The 19024-nt window shown below is 54.6% G+C and overlaps 8 protein-coding genes across 8 annotated transcripts; 5 read left to right on the top strand and 3 right to left on the bottom strand.

The window, feature by feature from the left end:
- Positions 1-2440: 2440 nt before the first annotated feature.
- G6M90_00g078630 (uncharacterized protein) lies at positions 2441-3786 on the top strand (the record flags this gene model as incomplete). The annotated part of the gene is made up of 2 exons (XM_014689759.1): positions 2441-2962; positions 3019-3786. 2 exons carry the CDS (start codon positions 2441-2443, stop codon positions 3784-3786), a joined length of 1290 nt encoding a protein of 429 aa, XP_014545245.1.
- Positions 3787-4626: 840 nt separating this feature from the next.
- Positions 4627-5671, top strand: G6M90_00g078620 (uncharacterized protein; the record flags this gene model as incomplete). Its single annotated transcript, XM_014689760.1, has 2 exons — positions 4627-5161; positions 5211-5671. The coding sequence occupies 2 exons, from the start codon at positions 4627-4629 to the stop codon at positions 5669-5671; spliced, it is 996 nt and encodes a 331-aa protein (XP_014545246.1).
- A 180-nt stretch (positions 5672-5851) lies between these two features.
- Positions 5852-6657, bottom strand: G6M90_00g078610 (uncharacterized protein; the record flags this gene model as incomplete). The annotated part of the gene is made up of 2 exons (XM_014689761.1): positions 5852-6395; positions 6461-6657. The coding sequence occupies 2 exons, from the start codon at positions 6655-6657 to the stop codon at positions 5852-5854; spliced, it is 741 nt and encodes a 246-aa protein (XP_014545247.1).
- Positions 6658-8410: 1753 nt separating this feature from the next.
- dsd1 (Sphingolipid delta(4)-desaturase) lies at positions 8411-9662 on the top strand (the record flags this gene model as incomplete). The annotated part of the gene is made up of 3 exons (XM_014689762.1): positions 8411-8569; positions 8636-8914; positions 8994-9662. 3 exons carry the CDS (start codon positions 8411-8413, stop codon positions 9660-9662), a joined length of 1107 nt encoding a protein of 368 aa, XP_014545248.1.
- A 706-nt stretch (positions 9663-10368) lies between these two features.
- Positions 10369-11527, bottom strand: G6M90_00g078590 (uncharacterized protein; the record flags this gene model as incomplete). Its single annotated transcript, XM_014689763.1, has 5 exons — positions 10369-10779; positions 10848-11098; positions 11180-11261; positions 11334-11404; positions 11488-11527. 5 exons carry the CDS (start codon positions 11525-11527, stop codon positions 10369-10371), a joined length of 855 nt encoding a protein of 284 aa, XP_014545249.1.
- Positions 11528-13075: 1548 nt separating this feature from the next.
- Positions 13076-14222, top strand: ubxn-1 (UBX domain-containing protein 1; the record flags this gene model as incomplete). The annotated part of the gene is made up of 4 exons (XM_014689764.1): positions 13076-13157; positions 13210-13429; positions 13510-13660; positions 13722-14222. 4 exons carry the CDS (start codon positions 13076-13078, stop codon positions 14220-14222), a joined length of 954 nt encoding a protein of 317 aa, XP_014545250.1.
- Positions 14223-14802: 580 nt separating this feature from the next.
- Positions 14803-15577, bottom strand: ALTA12 (ribosomal protein P1; the record flags this gene model as incomplete). Its single annotated transcript, XM_014689765.1, has 4 exons — positions 14803-14849; positions 14971-15106; positions 15195-15272; positions 15509-15577. The coding sequence occupies 4 exons, from the start codon at positions 15575-15577 to the stop codon at positions 14803-14805; spliced, it is 330 nt and encodes a 109-aa protein (XP_014545251.1).
- A 1590-nt stretch (positions 15578-17167) lies between these two features.
- Positions 17168-18764, top strand: G6M90_00g078560 (uncharacterized protein; the record flags this gene model as incomplete). Its single annotated transcript, XM_014689766.1, has 5 exons — positions 17168-17384; positions 17451-17854; positions 17910-18076; positions 18144-18543; positions 18606-18764. The coding sequence occupies 5 exons, from the start codon at positions 17168-17170 to the stop codon at positions 18762-18764; spliced, it is 1347 nt and encodes a 448-aa protein (XP_014545252.1).
- Between the last annotated feature and the right edge of the window lie 260 nt (positions 18765-19024).

The raw sequence follows: 19024 nt of genomic DNA, 5'->3' as shown, positions 1-19024 counted from the left end.
GGTGCGATCCTCCGCTCGTGGATCCATCCGCCTGCTGAAACAATGCGAGACCCGTTAAGCTTATTTGTCCCTCGAATTGGAAATACGACATTGTGCCATGTGGTGAACAATTGTATGTTCTAGAGCTCGATGCAACACAAACGTGGACCCTTGGTCATGGAAAACATGCGTCTTGTACATCAGGATACGTTGAAGCCACGACAAATGTTTGCCATGTGTGGTGCACTGGTGATCCTGATCCTGGCCGAGAAAACGGGAAGAACCGTGCATGGCGTTCTTGGCTGCGAGCAGACAGGTGCGCCGCAGCTTGTCGTTCGTACTGACTTGGCCTGTCGACAGAGTCCGACGTACATAATAAGCACTGTTCAGGTCGACAGCTTCACATCCTGGTTGGGCAATCGGTTGTCAACTGGATGTTATAGGTAGTCTAAAGTGCAGGCAGTACGTCCGGTGTAAATGGCAAACTCGAAGGCTACCATATGGTCCATAACCTGGACAAAATGGGACGAAACTCGGACGAACCCCACGGTAGGGCCGCAATCGTTGAGTATCAAAGCGGATACTTACTCGAATACCTTGGCAGTTCAAGGAACCTGCTGTGTCGCATTTATAAAAGAGGCGCCCCTCATCAAAACAGTATGTATGCTGGCCGGTCGTGCGTATGCTTCGAGCTCTCGAGAATCCTACCAGGCAAGCAGTATGGAATGCAATCCAACTGTTGCGTCTATCAGTCCTATTTTACAGGTCACAATGCACGCACAGTGACTTGGAGTTCAATTCCAGGCCCAAAGCCTGCGTTTGTTCATCACTCAGACTTGGCAGGTTTTTGAACCGTCATCCTGGTTGATTGCTTTGACCATGGCGAGGTCTTATGACGTCGCGGGTAGTGGATTGCAGACTTGAAAGAACAGCGCGGGTGCATTCGAGATTGGAGTCAGAAAGCGGCCTCCAAGCCTGTCAGTGGCTCTTCGAGCGAGTACGCCTATCCATGACGGCTGACTGTGTCTCCAAAATTGGAGCAAATATCTTCTGGGGAGACCCCATGCGTGGCGTCAATTAGCCACGCATTGGGCCACAGCTGCCCAACAGCACTTGCGGCTATAACATGGTATGGAGGGCGACGGTAAAGGATATAAGTTCGGATAGAGCATGAGGGAGTAGATATTTGATGTAGCAATTGGCTTGCTTGGTTCATCGACGGCAGGAAAGGAGAGAAAATGGAGGCCGCTTCCGCAGCCGGTGGGCTTGGTTGCAGGCGGTGAAGCGGTCCCGGCAGGAGCGGTCTGGTCGGGCACACGCGACCTTTGGACCAATCTGGAAGGAGCGACATGGCATGGGCCAGTCCTCTTGCCTCAACCACGGGCTAGTCAACTTGTTACTTGGTGCTTGACACCTCGTACAATGCATCAGAAATCCCATTGGATTCCCCTGAGTCTTTTCTCTCCGCATTTCGTGTTACAGAGTAAATATGTACAGCACGTCTTCGGTGATATTCTCATCCTTCACTTGAGAGCATCGATTTTAGAAGCGGCAGCCATTGGCATCTCGTGCGACAAGCCTCTGTCGGCCACGACTGCTGCCCCGCCAAGCCCACGCCGCTGCTGCTGCTGGGACGTCCTGACGCAAGCCTCGGAGCTTGGGTTCGGAGCTAGCTGGTAGCCAACATTGAAGGGCATGAATATTCGCCCTCGCATATCGAGTTTGCATCTAGGAAACAACCCTCAAGCTCTGTGTCAGAACGCCAATCATTCTACTGTCCTGAATGCGTTCCATTAATGTATGTACTGTACTACATGTCGGCCAACGAGTAGCCCGCGTCATCGCACATCACGAGCCTTCACGTGCAGATAACGCGACGATAAGCTAAGCTTTTCATTCCAGCTGAGCTTGTCCCAGCCTAGGTCCATTGTGGACACCTTACACCTTGCGCAGAAGCGGCACATTGTGGGCGACTGCAGAGAAAAACAGCTGGCAGGCTTCCTTAATCATCCTAGACTACTCTGTACAGACCCTGTCTGTCCAACCACAAGCGCGTCCTAGCCAGCATCAACACACCATCACTAAAAAAAAAAGCCACGCGCTTGCGCTCGACCAGAAGGCGATACGACGACCCGGCGACTCATCTCTTGGTGTGCTGCAAAGAACAGGTGACGTCGATCAGCATCTGTCCCGCAGGCGGTTCCTGCGCAGAACATCGCACGAGTGCAGCTTTGGCCAAACACACGACACGCTGAGCTACATTTTGTACATGAGCTTGTGAAAGCTCCCGGAGCCCTTGCGACCTCAACGCCCGCCCCAAGAAACTCGTTTCGAGACTGGGCCCGCGAGACGAGAAGACCAAGAGTCGTCTGACCTGAAACGCCCACAACTCCCAACGATCATCATTGTTTCTCCCGTCGACTCGACCGGCACGGCTTGAGCCCGCCACCCTGCCGCTCCGATGTGGTGGCTATTTAGCATATTTTTCAGCTCCATCTTCCTCTTCACCATCGTTCTGTCAATACCCGTCGCCTTCGATGTCGGTGGCCGTGATAGTGGGCTGGCGTATAGCCTGTCTCTCTTCATCTATTACCTCGTCTACTCCGCAATCCGCATTGTGACCCCGAGCAAGTCACGCCTCGGCTCGACCATCTCCAACCTCCTCCGACTGTCGCAGTGGGTTGTCATCCCATCGCTTCTCATTTGGGCCTTGAGTCAGTTTGCCGTCGATGCGGGAAGCACAAACTGGGTCGAGAGGACGTTGGGCGGCATCTTCCAATCCAAGAGCGCAAGTTGGACTGAGTGGATGTTTGGCAAAAATGGCGTGCTGGAGACGGTCATGCTGGGTAGCTGGGACAATGTCCTTCGATATTCCGGTCCCGTGTTCCAGCTCCTCGAGGGCTTTTGCACGCTTCTCGTGATTCAGGCAGCCGGTCAAATTACTCGTTGGCTTGTGAACAGAGGCAGAAGTGACACCTGGGTGGTGAGCGACACATTCCCAACACAACTTTTACTTGCCTCTTGTGCTAATTGACGCAGATCATTCTGTTGGCCTTTTCCGGCACCATCATCGCAAGTGCCGTATACTTTCTTTGGCGGGTTGCACAGTTTCCGCGAATTAGCAACCTGGATGCAACACTTATCGGCGTAACCATGACTACAGCAGTGTTCCTTTGTGCCTACGGCATCGGAAGCGGCCGAGGTAATCCTATTGAGAGCTCTCTACTGTTTGCTTACGTGGTACTGTGTGTCTACCAAATTTTTACCGACTACCTACCGTCTGAAGAAGTCGAGGACCAGGCTTCGTCACAACCCGAGATTCCACCACTGCCGCCGGTTATTATGGCATCCTATTCAACCCTTCTACACATTCTAGGCTCGCTTCCGTCGGCTATCCACTCCTCTCTGGCCCTTTTGTACGCCGCTTTCCAGACTATTACGCCGTCAGTCATCATTTCCCTGACATATCGACTCTTTGTCTTTTATTCAGCGACGAGAATCATTCCCTCGGTGCGGGATCTCGGTGCACGTGCACTTATGCAGGATCCGGATTTTGAGGATGCAGAAACAGCCAACAAGGTTCTTGGGTTCCTGAGCTGGTTCTCGCCGTCCATACTGGTGTCGGTGTATACGAGCTTGCTGCTGCAACACTTTTCAACCAGTGACGGCCCCGATGGCTGGACCCTCAGGGGTGGTGATGTTGGTGGCAGCACGTGGAGATGGATCAATGTCGGCTTGACTATGGTCCTTTACGGCGTGGAGCTGTACCTTGGTACGGAAGAGTCTGATCACTGGAAAGTCGACTAAATGCAGGCCACCAGCACCATGAACAGGGAGGATATTTCCTATGCTATGTCAGGGGAGGTGGGAGAACTCGATTTCAAGATGGCATGCAATGCTGCCTATTACCGCCCTCCAGCTGACGTTGCCTTGGACATAATTTTGAGAAGTCGTCCTGGGGCAAGCAGCGGACACGGCGAATACAGAGCATGCCCCGTATGTCGCCTATCGGTGCGACCTGGAAGGACCAATACGAACAAAGACAGACAAAATAGGGAAAAGAAGCTACGGGCAGTGTGATGGGAAAGGAGGAAGATTTGGGCTCGGTAGGCCGTTGGGAAATTGGCGGGCATAACCGCAGGCGTTACGGTAGTCAGGCGATTCTTGTCTGGAGCATGGCGATATTGATATGATTTATTCCTTTTGTCAACTTGGTGCATTGTGAGCGGTGTAATGTTTGGGGCGATTCTTGGGACCAGTTGTCAAGGTTGTATTTGCGAAACCCCGGCGTTATGATGACATGCTTGTCACCAACCCTAGCTACGGGCAGGCAGGATTAATTGACGACATGGTTGATTCTTGACTGATTTTTGCTACACAGCGCCCCTGTGTTCCCGAGGGCTGCCAGCCATTGCACTCGATGTGGGCGTTGTGAAGGCTGCCTACGCTATCCTGTGGTACGTTGTCGGCAAACATTGTTTCGGCTCGGCTCTATCGATGTGCCGCCGGATTGGTCACAGTCTCCAACTTCACTCGACACTTTTCCATCACTCACCACGCAGTCTTGTCCGCGATCCAAACACACAAAAAAATAAAGAAACATAAAACACCATATCAAGAGGGCCGCTATACAAAAAGCCCACCACAATGGATGAGTACTCAACCAAGGGCCTCGGCCCCGCGCCGCCCATGTCCATGACGACGATCCCCATGGCCGGCCTCCTCGTCGACGTCTACGGCCAGGAGGAGCTCGCCGGGCCCAACATCCCCCTCACCTGCCTGTGGCTGCTGCACCCGCGGACGCGGACAAGAGCCCGGATGCAAGACATCGCGCGCCGCACCCTTCACGCGTGGCACCTCTCGCCGGCGTCCGAGTCGCGCGGGCTGGTGGCCCTGTCGTTCGACATGCCCAACCACGGCACGCGGCTGGTCAGCGAGGCGGCCAACCGCGCCTGGGACGGGGGCAACGACCGGCACGCCATCGATATGGCGGGCGTGGTCGGGCGCGCCGCGGGCGACGTGAGCGCGCTGATGGACCTCGTGGCCGGCTACCTGGGCAGAGAGGTCGACGCGCACGTCTGCCTGGGCTGGAGCCTGGGCGGCCACGCCGCGTGGTGGTCGTGGTTCGGGGAGGACAGGGTCGACGCGGCCGTCGCCGTCGTCGGGTGTCCCGACTACCTGGGTAGGTTGAATGTTCGATTTGTAGACTCGGCGTGCTGACCGGTTGTTAGATCTAATGGGGGCCCGGGCGAGGCGCTCGGCTCTGGATACCGGGGGCGTCTCGCTGCTGGGCAGTCGGTACTTTCCGCGCGATCTGGTGGCCATGTGTCGGGGCAGCGACCCCAAGGCCGTTGTGTTTGGGGCCGAGGCGGCGGTGCCGTCGGTGCCGCTGTCGGAGGGGGAGCGGGCGCGGCTGCGGGAGATTTTCGACGCGCGCATCAGGGGGAAGAAGCTGCTGGCTTGCTCGGGGGGCGACGACGAGCTGGTGCCGTATGCGAGCTCGAGGCCGCTCCTCGGGGTGTTGAAGGACGCGGCCGACGGGTGGTACAGGGACGGCGAGGTCGTGGTCGAGGACAGGGTATATGCCGGCGTGGGACACCGGTTCAGCGCCGACATGGTGACGGACGCGGTTGCGTTTCTGGTGCGTGCGGTCGAGGACGGGCCGAGGACGGGCGCGAGGGCCAAGATTTGACGGCGTCGTGAATCGTGATGCTGGACGAGATTCACGAGGCGTCTGATACAAGGGCGGGCCTGTTCCAATTAGAATATACGCTCGACATCTACGGCTGTTGTCATGCCACCAGGGCCTAGATTACGCCTGGGGGTTGATTCCACCCAGGACTATATACAGACTATAATCATGCAGTGAAACTCACCACGGCCTCTCCCCGTCGACGATGACCTCGCTTGCCCCCTCCCCCGCGGTCTGCAACCCCCCCTTGTCGGCGTCCTCGGTGCCCTCCTCGAAAACGCCCTGCCACGCTCCCCAGACGTTCCTCCTCGCCCTCTTGGCCGCCAGCCTCTGCCCCTTTCCGTGCGGATCGCGCCCCCAGTCCGCCTCGGCCTCGGCCACGCCCGCCACGACGCCGGGCTTGCCCTCCAAAGACGGCGGGTCTACGCCGACAAACGACACCCTGTCCGGCGGGAACCCAATGGCGGCGCAGTGGCCCTCCAGCATCCTCGGCCTCTTGAAGGCGTGGCTCACCACCACGACGTGCCGCGGCCAGCGTTGGAACCGGGCATAGAACAGCGACAGGCTAAACAGCACGTTGTGGTAGGAGTCGAGGGCCCGCTCCTCGAGCATCATGTCCGCGTCCGTGACGGGAGGGTCAAGGAGGCCAAAGCAGGCGTTTTGCATGGCCACGTTGGCGTACGACTGGGCCTCGGAGAGGGTCGTTTCTCTGCGGGTCGGCGCGCTGCGTGACGGCGTTAGCTGCTGCAAGGCACTTGAGGGGAGGGGAGGGTGGGAGGAGTCGAGGACCCTGAGAATGCGAGGACGGCGTGGCCCCGGTCGTCGGCGAGGCATTGGAGCCCGGCCTTGATGTGCGCGATAAAGGTGGGGGTTTCGCCGTGCTGGAAGTCGGCGAGGAGCCATTCGGCCTCGTTGTGGCCTTTGGAGGGGCCGCCGAGCCAGATGCCGTGGCAGCAGACGATGATGAGCTTGGTGGGGCGCGGCATGTTGGTTTGCGGTCGGCGGGTGCGAGTCGGAGGTTGAGGCTGGTCGGGACGGATCGCGTCATGTGGGGATGGTGTTTACATGTCCTCCGTCACGATAGACTGACAGACGAGAGAGAGGCTTGGCAAACTCATCATGAGCTACCTACTTAAGTAGATAGTTGTTGACTTGCCGCTCCACGGCAAGTAAACACTCGATTATGGAATCATCATCCTGGCCCAAGCAGCTGTCGTACATGATCGGGTGTCTTGGATGTTGCTCACTACTCACCATTAGTCTGCGCCCTGTTCATCCCTCGTGAATAGCCAAAAAGGCAAAGCAGATATTTGGCTACGATGCGGGTTCTAGAAAGGAACTGCCGATTAGCAGACAGGAGGCTCGTCTCGCAACATGCCAAGTAGCGTGTATAAAGCCATCTGACAAGATGTTGCCAGGCATTTTCAGCCCAGTTTGCTTCAGAAACTCCTGCAAACCGGAGCCGGCCCGAATATGATGTCGTCAACAAGCAACAAGTACCCATACTTCATCCTCTAAACGCCCTTCACTTTGCTACTCGAAGCCAGCTGGTCCCGGGTCCCGGGGATGGTCGAGGAGTATTGGGACACTTTAAAGTTGATGATAGATCGGGGCGTGTGTGTCATTTTCCATTGGAGGAACAAATCAAAGTTTATGCCAAAGGTGAGCAATGCGTCTGGCGGTTTCGATCCGCTCCATGGTGCAGATCATATACATCTTGCACCCCTGAGCACCATCTTGGCTGGTACTATTACATTTAAGGCCCTGGCAATAGTAGATCTTCAGTCGCAGGCACCCCAAGAATGAAACCGAAAGTTTCACAACAGCAAGCGTAACACAGGTCAAGCCGTTGCAGATTTGGCTTCATCAAGAGTACAGGTATCACGACAAGGACGAATATATCCAAAATCCATGGAAGAAAAACGCGGGCAATGTTGTCTCGTGTGATGCTGCTGCAGGCTCGGGTCCCGGGTATTGAAGGGAACAGATCAGCCCACGCGATGGTGGTAGACGACCTCATTGGATAGATTGATGCGACACCTAGGTACTTGGTACACAGGCAAATAAGATGTTTCTGGTATGGGAGACAATGTGCCGCATCTGTTAGCCTATCCGGGATGTCATCTGAGATGTCATCTGAGAGGTGAGCTGTGGTATGCGCATTCCGTCACCAAAGGTCAGCTAGAAAAGCCAATCGACGCCGCCTCCGTACATGCATGATTTGTTCCCCTGGAGCTACTTCAGCCTTCCCCGCCGAACGCTTCAACACTTTTCGAAGCTTCAATTGTCCAGGTACCTCTACCGTGGGCATGCCCCATTGGGTGGAAATTGGAGTGCAGAGATTGGAAGGGGCTTGTCTCCCACAAGTACAGATACATCCAAGCCCCACCCGTCAACGGTTCCTCTTCGTCCCAGGAACAGACACCGCCCTGGCTCTCGTCGTCCAAAAACCACACCACCTCGCGCACCTTATCCTCGGACTTGGAAATCCCAAAACCGAGAAATCAGCCAATCCTCGTCCTCTTTCAACCTCCAACCTCCAACCTCCATTTACGAATACGAATCCTCTCCTTTGACCTAGATTGATGCTGCGCCGCCGCCTCGAACCCCGTTGCTTTCCCGACCCCCGGAAACCACGACGTACGCAACCCTCACTCAACACAATACAACTACTCCTTTATACCTGCAAAACACCGAGTATAACCACCCCATCGCATAACCACCGCTCAATTGCCCGCCATGCCATCCAACGGCTCTGCCACCGTCACTAAGACGTCCAAAAACAAATCCCCTCCCCCGGCCAAACAAGACGCCAATCCCAAGCATGACTTCTTCTGGACCTATACCGAGGAGCCGCATCGGACTCGTCGACTGGCCATCATCAAGGCTCATCCAGAGGTTTGGCCGACCCCCCGTTAGCCTTCAAAAAAAAAAAAGGGACTGTTACTGAAAATGACCCGCCAGATTACAAAACTATGTGGCCCTGAGCCTCTGACCAAATATGTCGTCCTCGGCGTCGTCACCCTCCAAATTGTCCTCGCCTGCCTGCTCCAGTCGACGTCCTTTTGGTCCTGGAAGTTCTGGGCAGTCGCGTACGTCTTTGGCGCCACCGCAAACCAGAACCTGTTCCTGGCCATCCACGAGATCTCGCACAACCTAGCCTTCAAGAGCGCAATGGCCAACAGACTGTTCGCCATCGTGGCCAACTTGCCCATCGGAATTCCCTACAGCGCCGCATTCCGGGTTCGTTTCAACCCTCCCCGCCTCCAGCGAATATAAACCATTTGAAAGAGAGAGAAAAGAAGCACTAATAATTCACCAGCCATACCACCTAACGCACCACAAATCCCTCGGCGTAGACGGCCTCGACACCGACCTCCCCACCGCCCTCGAAGCCTTCTTCCTCGACTCCATCCTCGGCAAGGCCTTCTTCTGCACCTTCCAGATCTTCTTCTACGCCCTGCGGCCCATGGCCGTCTACCGCATCCCCTTCACGTGGGTGCACTGCGTCAACCTCGCCGTCCAGCTCGCCTTCGACGCCCTCCTGCTGCGCTACGCGTCCCCCAACGCCCTGCTATACCTCCTGCTCTCCTCCTTCCTCGCCGGCAGCCTCCACCCCGTGGCCGGCCACTTCATCGCCGAGCACTACGTCTACGAAACCGTCACCCCCACGCAACGGGACCCCGGCAACATGGTCCCCGTGCCCGAGACCTTCTCCTACTACGGGCCCCTCAACTGGTTCACCTACAACGTCGGCCTGCACAACGAGCACCACGACTTCCCCGCCATCCCGTGGACCAGGCTGCCCGCCGTCTACGAGACGGCCAAGGAGTTCTACGAGCCGCTGCCCCGCCACGAGAGCTGGGTCTACGCCATCTGGAGGTTCATCTGGGACGAGAACGTCGGCCTCAACTGCCGCGTCAAGCGCAAGGAAGGCGGCCGCTTGGTCGGCGGCGCCGTCAACTGGAAGGAGACTGAGGTGCAGGCCTAATCTCCACGGTACGGGCGTCCATGGACATAAAACGTGGGTGGGATCCCCCGTCTGGCACGATTCGATTAAAGGCGTTGGGATTATGACGTATGTTTTTTTATTTACTATTTTAATGAAAATGCCGCATAGAGCTTGCATGATAGAAACAGAATATATTTGCAAATATCCTACATGCTCCTTTTGAAGCCCATGTACAAAGTGAAAACGTTGGCAATGCCAGATGCAAGCAAGTGGACGTTGCAGCATCTGGTACGCCTGTCCATCCTACTTGTCCCAAGTACACTTCTACTGCAAGTCGATAAACAAAAGAGAATCCATTATACGCGTCAAGCAGTAGCTAGTACAAGGTACGGTCCAATGCCAAAGGCGCTATTCGACATCAAAATGCAGTCCTGCCCCCAATCATCCCAGCCTACACCCGCCGCGATACCCATCTCCGGCAACCGCTTCTGAACCCTCGCTGGTTTTTTGCAGACATGTTTTCCGGTGCACTTGCCCTTCCGCATGCTGCTCAATAAATCGTGCACCCCGCTGCCAAATTCTTATGTTCAAGTAAAGTCATTATATAGCCCTTACGGGGTTCGTCTGAAAACAAACCAAGCCCATGGTTTGTGCATCTTCAAGCTGAGACGTAATTTGGCAGGAATAGGGGTGTTTATAGCCGTGTCTGCACCCATGTCCTGGAAATTTGTCTCTCGACCTTCAACTAGAAGAAAAAGTAGGCCAGGAGGAAACTCAGCAGACACAGCAGGGCAACAATCTGCACGGGAACGCCGTCAGGTTGCTGCTTAACCACCTGTGCAGTGTTCGCGGCGGGCCGCTTCTCTTCGCTGGACGCGCTCTTTACGCTTCGCTGACGAAGACCGCTGTCCTTCAGATTCAGTAGCTGCGCCTCTGCCTGGGCAAGTTTGCTCTTAAGCTCCTCGTACGACACTTGCGCCGCCTCGGAAACAGACGCGGCGGCGTGCGATACAGCAGACTTGGGGCGCTCGGGCTTGTCGTCGGCCTCTTCGGCAGCATCGTCGGAGGCGTATGGAGGTGGAGCGGAGAGGGGTGTTGAGTTGGCGTTGCCGCCGGGTGAGGAGAATGTCCGAGGAGCATCAGGAGTTTCAGTCGCCTGAGATACGCACAGTTAGCTAGCATTCGCAGGTGCAAAACGCCGAGGGCGTGTGTGAGCAGACGCACCCCATTCACGGCTGAAGGCTTGCTGGGAGTCGAGAAAGCAGGTGCAGCAAGTCCCTGAGCATCCTCGCTGTTGGCGGCAAGCCAGTTGACACGAATCTTGCGTTCGGCGAGTGTGGCCTTGTCTGCGGACTCTAGGACAGATGCAATGGTGGAAAAGTCCTTGTCGGAGGGGATTGGCGCGCACTGGACGAGAAATTTATCGCGACATTTGGCATCTAGGGGCGGGTCCTGCTTCATGGCCTGGAGGAGCACTTATTGTTTAGGTGGTGTCAGTTGCACTGCCCGCTGGGTTGATATTGGGGCTTGCATAAATGAAGAACGTTCCGCCGTACCTGTAACGTCGAAGGCATTTCCGGGCTCGATACGGCCGGCATTGGGTCGAACGCAGTACTGTTTAGGGGCGGTGGTTTTGACCTAGGTGCAGGGTCAATATTGTCACCATCTGTCACAATGTCACGGCGCAATGCGTCGCACTGGAAAGCGTACTTTGAAAGCCAGCGGCGAGGTGCTCGTATTTCGTATGGTAAGAGTCCGCGAGACCTCGACGGTAAAAGGGCCTAGAACGACACGGAAACCGAGTTAATGATGATGATGATAACGGTGGCGGAGAGGCTGAGGGGGGGCGGAATGCTTCACGTACGAGAAAAATTCAGCTCGAGGGGGAGAATATCGACCGTCATGATGGGCAATGCTCTCGCAATGGACTACTCTCGGGATGTCGATATGATCGGAGTCGGGTATATAAGTTTGCGTCGACAGCGTGGGAGGGCCTGGCGGGGAGAGCGAGCTGCAATGCACCCGGAGTTGAGGACACGGTCCAGATTGGATTGGACTAGTAATACTGGAGCTGGAAGTTGGTGTGGAGAGCTTCTGGCCCAGGGCAACTTGGAGGGGGCAGGGCCTCGTGCAAACCAACTTGAGTATGGAAAGGCAAGTAAGCGAAGCGCAGGCGCAATGGAGGAGGGAAGCGAGAGTTCAAGTCGCAGAAAGTCGGGCCGGGTGTGGGTGAGACGTTGGGGAACTGCAACTGCAACCTTGGTGCTGGGTTGCTAGGTGGACAGGGCACAGACAGCGAGGCGTGGTGGCGATGGATGGCCTGAGCTGAAAGAGGTGAAGAAGCCAGGTAGGGCTGCGCTGTTGTTTCAAATGTCTGGTTGGACTGAAAGGGGGCAAGGCGTGACGGCAATGACGACGATATGGCAGCAGCCCAGAGAGGCTTTTGCTTGTGAGCCTCGGACCATGTTGGAACTTGGCGCCAGCATTGACGGATGCCCACCGCCATCAGACGGCCTTGATGACATGCCTCGAGTCCCTGTAACGATTGTCTGCTTCTACATGTACTGCCATCTTTAGCGCCAGCGCACTCGACTGCTCCGTGGAGTCCGGCTACAAGAACCTCCAGAGTCTCGAAAGGGGCCTCGGGACATCTGCCAACATGGATCAGTGATGGACCATTGCCGAAACACCAAGCAAAATATGTCAGCAGAATGTGGTTAGGCCAGTGTAGGCAGAACACGTTTGTCTTTGGCCCATCTCCATCCATATCGTATGCCTGAGTATTGCCCTCGGGTGGATTTCAGGCTTGCATTTGGTCTGCTCTGCATGGCCACGATAACGGAACATCAAGGTCATGCGTACATGCGTACAGCACATGCATCCATTTGAGGTCCGCAATACTGTGCAGAGGTCTGCAGAGGTCACAAACTTGTGGATTGCGAAACTGGGATTCTGCGTTTTTGCATTTTGAATTCTCGCCATTTCCACCTCTACATATTGTACTCAAGACAGCTGGTCCTCGTGGAAAGACGCTAGCCGACTGACTGCTTCTCGCCAAAATGGCTGCCGCTACCCTACTTAAAGTATGTACTTGGTACTTGGGCAGGTAGCAGTTGTCGCCTGACTATTAGCTGTCTCCAGCCGCCAACTGGCCACTCAGCTGTTGAACGACGTGCCATGTAACCACCGTTTACCCAAGATACCTGTGTAGTTTGTTTACCAGTCACAACAGCCATACACCAAGGTTGTTGAAAGAAACAGTCGACTCTTTGGCTCAAGTCCCTCCTCGGTCGTCTTTGCTGCTCCAAACACATGGTCTGACCCCACTAAGACGCCGACTTACAGACTCGCCTGGCGTCACTCACAACCGTCACAACAGCTTACCCCTCCAACCTCACAGTCGATATCACCACCGCTAATCCCGCCAGCAATATACATCCGCCTTCGCAGATATGCCGTCAGACCTAGAGGCCCTCACTGAGATGGGCTTTGACAAGACCCGGGCTGAAATTGCAATCAAAAAGAGCGGTGGCCGTACGTCTAGCCTGCTTGCTTCGTAGTCGATTTGGTAACTAACCTTGCACAGTTCAGGGAGCTCTACAATGGCTAGAGGATAACCAGGACAAGTCTCTGGACGAAATCCAAACCGAGGAGGCCAGTAAAGGGGGCGAGGAGGATGAGGAGGATGCCGAAACCAAGGCCAAGATTGCCGAGCTAGAGACGGGCCAAGCTCGCTCGCTCGTTTGCAATGAGTGCGGCAAGAAGTTCCGAAATCACGATTTAGCGACATTCCACGCTACCAAGACGTACGTCGACCTTGATCATCTCATTTTTTTTCTCTCCCACCGAACCGACGGGTACTGATGTGACATGGTTTGATGTATAGAGACCATACCGACTTTTCAGAGTCCACCGAGGAAATCGCCCCCTTGACAGAGGACGAGAAGAAGGCTAAGCTCGAGGAGCTTCGCGAACGCCTCAAATCTAAACGGGCAGTTCAATCCGTTCAGGATAAAGAAGACGCCAAGCGCAATGAGGTTTGTCAATTTACCTGTCATTGCCCAGCCAAAAACATGCATTTTGCTCACAAAGCGTCAGAAAATTCGACAAAAGTCTACCAAAGAAAGCCAGGATCTTAAAGAGGAGATAGCGCGCAAGGAACAGATCAAAGAGGCAGCCCGCAAGCGCCAAGAAAAGCAAGACGACATGGAAGCCAAGAAGCGCATCAAGGCCAAGATTGAAGCCGACAAGGCTGAGAGACGCCGCAAAGCTGAAGAGGCCAAGGCCGCAAGAGAGGGAAGAGCTCCCGAGGCTCCTGCCAGTGCTCCCGCACCTGCGGCCGCAGCGCCGCCAAAGCCAAAGGCCGACCACAACACGGCCAGGCTGAGATTGCAAACGCCCAGTGGGAATCTGATGAAGACCCTGCCGGCCGAGACGACGCTGTTCGAGTTGGCTCAGTTGGTGCAGGGGGAGACGGGACTGGCCGTCACGAGCTTCTCTACCACATTTCCCAAGCAGACGTTCACAGGAGATTTGGACATGTCCAAGACATTGAAGGAGGCTGGGCTTGTGCCATCCTCGGTGCTGATTGTGCAATAAGGGAAGCGAGGGGATTTAAGCCTGGTTGAACAGCTGATGAGTTATGACGAGGCGTTTCATGGCATTACCGGTGTGGTTGTGGTTTGGGGGCACGGGGTGTTGCGGTGATTCTGGTGTACCAGGTTTGCATGTAGTAGAGGCAGCAATGATTGCGACCAGCTGAGTCGCAATCGGCGCGTATCGCGTCTACCGTCCACTGTGGTTCATGGCAGGATTTGCAAGTGTCACAGTCACTATTCAAAATAAGCCTTAAAAAATCCGTTCCCAGAAACCTCTATTTGACCATGAACCCCTCCCGTCACGTAAACTCCAAATCTTCTTGGTACTTGTACGAGGGACATTCAATCATATTAATTTCCGTTATATGAACGAAGCTACCTCACACCCCAGGTGCCAACGCAAAGAAGGGGAGGGGGGGAACACAAAAAAAAAACATTTCCCTTGTATCCCTCTTTTCTTTCCTTTTTTTGTGATGCGCGCCTTTTCTCCATCCTGTATGATCGATGTGATTTGTGAAGACCCCGAAGCCATGCAGTTGAAGTACAAAGAAGCAAGAAAACAGTCGTGAGTATTGGTGCGTTTAGTCGAAGAGACCGAAACCCATGTCCTCGTCGGACTCTTCCTTCTCTGTGCCGAGAATGTTAGCATATCCCCTTGTAATTGTTTTTTTTCAGCCATTCATATGTGAGCGGAACAATTGGGGGGGGGGGAGTCTCCAATATTCCTGCTCATGGCGGTCTGTACGCACCCTCGGCCTTCTCCTCCTCGGCGGGGGCAGCGGCGTCACCGCCGGCAGCAGCAGCACCACCGGCAGCGGGGGCGGCAGCGCCGCCGCCAGAGCCGACGTTCACGAGCAGGTCCTTGACGTCCTTGCCCTCCAGAGCCTGTGTTCAAACTTCGTTAGCGGATGACAGGTCCATGTCGAAGGGTGTGTTTGCTCGCAGTTGGAGGGGGTATTTCGCGTCGTCGTACCTTGGCGAAGATGGAGGTCCAGATGGGCTCGACGCCTTCGACGCCAGCAGCCTTGATCAGGGCCTGGAGCTTGTCGGCCTGTTGCAATCAAAGTCAGCAGTGTATTCTGGCGAAAGCACCACCAAGAACGGGCATATCCAGTGCGTTTTTTTGGGATCGCCGGCGCAGATGATTCCAATCACGTTTCCTTTTGTTTTTTCTGCAGTCTTGTCTCCTATTCCCTTGCCCCGATCGAATCGCAGACTGCGCCGGCAATTTCGCACACGTGGTCATTCTGTTTGGTGGCACGGCGGCGCGTAGAGTGGGAAACTTACGGAGATCTCAACGCCATCGTCGGCGAGGATCAGGGCCGCGTAGGAGGAGGCGAGCTCAGCAGTAGACATTGTGTGTAGTTTGTCGTAGTTGGTGGGATGAACGACAAGTCTGCGGCGAGGTTCGTGGTGGATGTAGTGCAATTATCACCAAAGCGGGCTGAACCACAGAAAATTGACCAGGTTCGAAAATTCGTCTGGAGGGCTTCAAGACCTAAACTTGGTGGGGCTTTTGTGTTTTTCCGAGCGCCGAGTGGTGTGCGTTTGATCATGGGGGAAGAAGGTGATTGGTTGGTTTTCCTGGCCAATCATAAATTCGTCCATCGTTCCAAGCCCCCGCTTTTTGGTTAGGGCCCGCGCAGACTCTGGGAGGTGAACGCAAACGACATCAAGTGTCTGCAAGGCTGACGGTGTACGGAGTATTGGACATGGTCAAGCAGTGGTGTTGAAAGCTGGAGTGCGCAGCACGTGCCATTGTTACTGGGGCAGGAATAAAAGCCTTCTGTAAAACGGGCGACTTTTGCAAATATTGACCTATAATCACGGTCTTTACGAGATACGTCGACTCGGGGTAGCAAAAGCCGCGGCGGTACACTTGAAGCAGCGCAGCTTGATGATGATGACGAGTACCGTCCATGTAACACGGCTATTTTATCCCTGAATGGTCTGTTCAACCAATGAACCAAGCAGAAACTTCTGACACAAACATCTAACGTACAGCTGCCCCTTTGCTATTATTGTCCCAATTCCACACTTTTGATACAGTCCCAAGACTTTGTCGCACATTACCAGACCTTGTGCTTACCGCGGCCGGCTGGGGGAGACGATTCCGTCAACACCAAACGAATGCAGTGGGAAGCAAAGGCAGGCAAGGCAAATAACTCGACACCTTGACTTGGCCCTTGGAACCCCACCTCGAAGCATCGATGAGCTAATCATAAGTACGATTTGCCAGTTGACCAGCCAAGGGCACGCAGTACAGAAGAGCCCAGGCAACTGTACAAGGCCAAGCCCCGCAACGAGGCGATGCTGCCTCTGTTGATTCGCCACCAAACGACCTGGTGACTTACCATGGCATCACTGGCTCCAGATTCCAGCTCACAGGTATGCCATGCCAATGGACGGATGGAGTCCGTGTCTAGTCCAGAGTCCAAGACATGGAGTCATTGATACCGTCACCGGCGCCGCAGTAGTTCGGTACTGACTGCATCGTTGATCGTCCAGCATAGCGGCGACATTCTGCTTCCAATTACAACCCTGTATCGTGCCTGCAGCTGTCGAGTCAGGTACGAAAAAAAAAAACCCATACACTGCTGAAAGCAGATGCTCTCTCCTCATGTCCAATTTGACAGCACTTGCCAACATTGTTCCATGCCCTTGACCCAGGGCGGTGGCTCAATTATCTCCCATCGTCTTCCCCTCCATTGAATAAGCTCCCCGCGCGGCGCCACTCACCCCAGCCAAGCAACCAGTGATTGAACTAGACTACTCATCTCCTCGGAACTCCAGGAACTTGGATTGCACAACACACCTCACCGGGGCTGAACAATACCTGGTGCCGTAGCTTTCCTTTCATCTGTTGACTCGCTCCCACTTCCTTGCCGGACGTCATCGCGAGAGCCCGTGCGACAACTACGCCACTCGTCCTTCAACTATACAACGATGGATACACCGGCGGTACCAGCACCGCGGGACTCCCGCGAACAAGCTATTCTTGCTCGCCTCTCCGTCATTCGAGACCAGCTGTTGCTTCTGAAGCAGGACCGAACTACATATATTCGCAGTCAAGATGTAATTCCTCTCTATGACCAGACCATTGAGCAGGTCAAGGAGCTCAACGCTGTTCGTGCTGAGATCGGCAAACACGAAGAAAACCGACGTAGGCGCCCCCGCTGCTCATGCTTCATACTGTCCGTCAAGATCGCTCACTAACCGTCGCAAACAGTGGACAAGGTCCTAGAGAGTTGCTTCCAGTTACTTTCCCTATTCTACCTCACCATCGGCCGAAATAACGAGGCCCCCGCCGCGTACTCTCTGACGTCGACCATCAAACGACTTCTCGACCATCTCACCGAGGCCGCTCTTTACTCTGCTAAAGATTTGGAAAGCATTAAATCTACACTGGAAGAAACGGCATGTGCCATCAGCCAGGCGCAAAAGGCGGAGGAATCCCAGGCGAAGCACTCGCCATATCTTTTAACCCTGCTCTCAAAGCGAGTATCGCTGTGCCAGAGCATGCTGGACAATCTACGGAAGCGGCTGGAAAGCATCGGCAGCCCACTGCTTGTAACACATGAGAAGTTGATTTCTATTTTGCGACAAATTTCATTCGCAAATACAAAGTCAAAGGTGAGTGCGGAACGAGTGCAATTGACCAGCCTCGGCGAGTCTAACCGATGACCAGTTTTCGACTAGTGAGGTGCAAAAGCTGCGGAATCAGCTCTTGGATGTTGGCAACAAGCGAAAGGACGGCAAGTTTGTCGCAGAGGACGGCACCGTACCTCCAGGTGAAGCAGAAATTAGCGAACTATACGAGAGATGTGTCCAGTGGTCGGGTATAGTTCTGGAGAGGTAAGGCTTGGGACACCGCAATCTTCACTTGGTGCATGTCACATGGAGGCTAACGGCGTCTTTACAGAAAAGGAAATGTACATGAATCATGGCGCCCAACATATGACGTCCTGGTAGGAATTCGAAACGACTTGGAAAAACTTTCCTTGACCCAAGCTTGGTCGCTCCGCGAAACCGACTTGTACGACTTCCAGCGGCAACTGGACAAGATTGACGAAAACAGGCAGAATGGCAACTTTTATGACGACAAGGGCCGGCCGGCGGATCTTTGGACACAGCGAACAATGCTGTACTTGATTCGACGAAGCTATGCGTACATTTATTCCTTCATGATTGCCTCGGAGCCGGTATCAGAGGCCCTGCTCCCCATTTACAACCAACTACAGACTCTCAAGCGATGCCTGGTCGAAGTGAAGAAGAATGGCGGCGTCACATCTGTACGAGAGCTCTACCCATACAGCATGAAGGTAGCATCATCCCCGTCCCGTTCAATCCGCCCCATGAGCACTTTGCACTAACAGGCCTTCAGCTCAACTCACTGGACAACATGCGAGTAGATGGCAAGTTCATTGTGAACGGAGACATCCCCGAGGGTCAAGGCAGTGTTAGTGGGCTCCTGGCAGAATGCTTCGACCTCAACTACGAGTTGAGGGTAGCAGCCGAAGAGGGCACCAACAGCGACGATTAACACGCCGACTGGTACACTACACCCCGGCCTCACTGTACAAGATCTGTCGAATGCTCAAATTTCCCTAATCCAAAACAAAAAAAAAATTCTACACGCCTTGGAAGAAATTCGTCGAGGAACAGCTTTGCATAAGTCTAGGTAGGCGGGGTCGGCTTTTTGGTATTTTGAACTCTTGTCTCGTCTCTTTGGCCTCAACCAACCCTGGGAATAGCCGACACCCGTCTGGAGTTTTTGTTTGGTTAAGATATTCTGGCTTTTGT

The sequence above is a fragment of the Metarhizium brunneum genome, chromosome 4, assembly GCF_013426205.1.
Source record: "Metarhizium brunneum chromosome 4, complete sequence".
NCBI lineage: Eukaryota > Fungi > Ascomycota > Sordariomycetes > Hypocreales > Clavicipitaceae > Metarhizium > Metarhizium brunneum.
The sequence above is the reverse complement of the archived record's forward strand: the minus strand, read 5'-3'. Positions and strand labels throughout refer to the sequence as shown.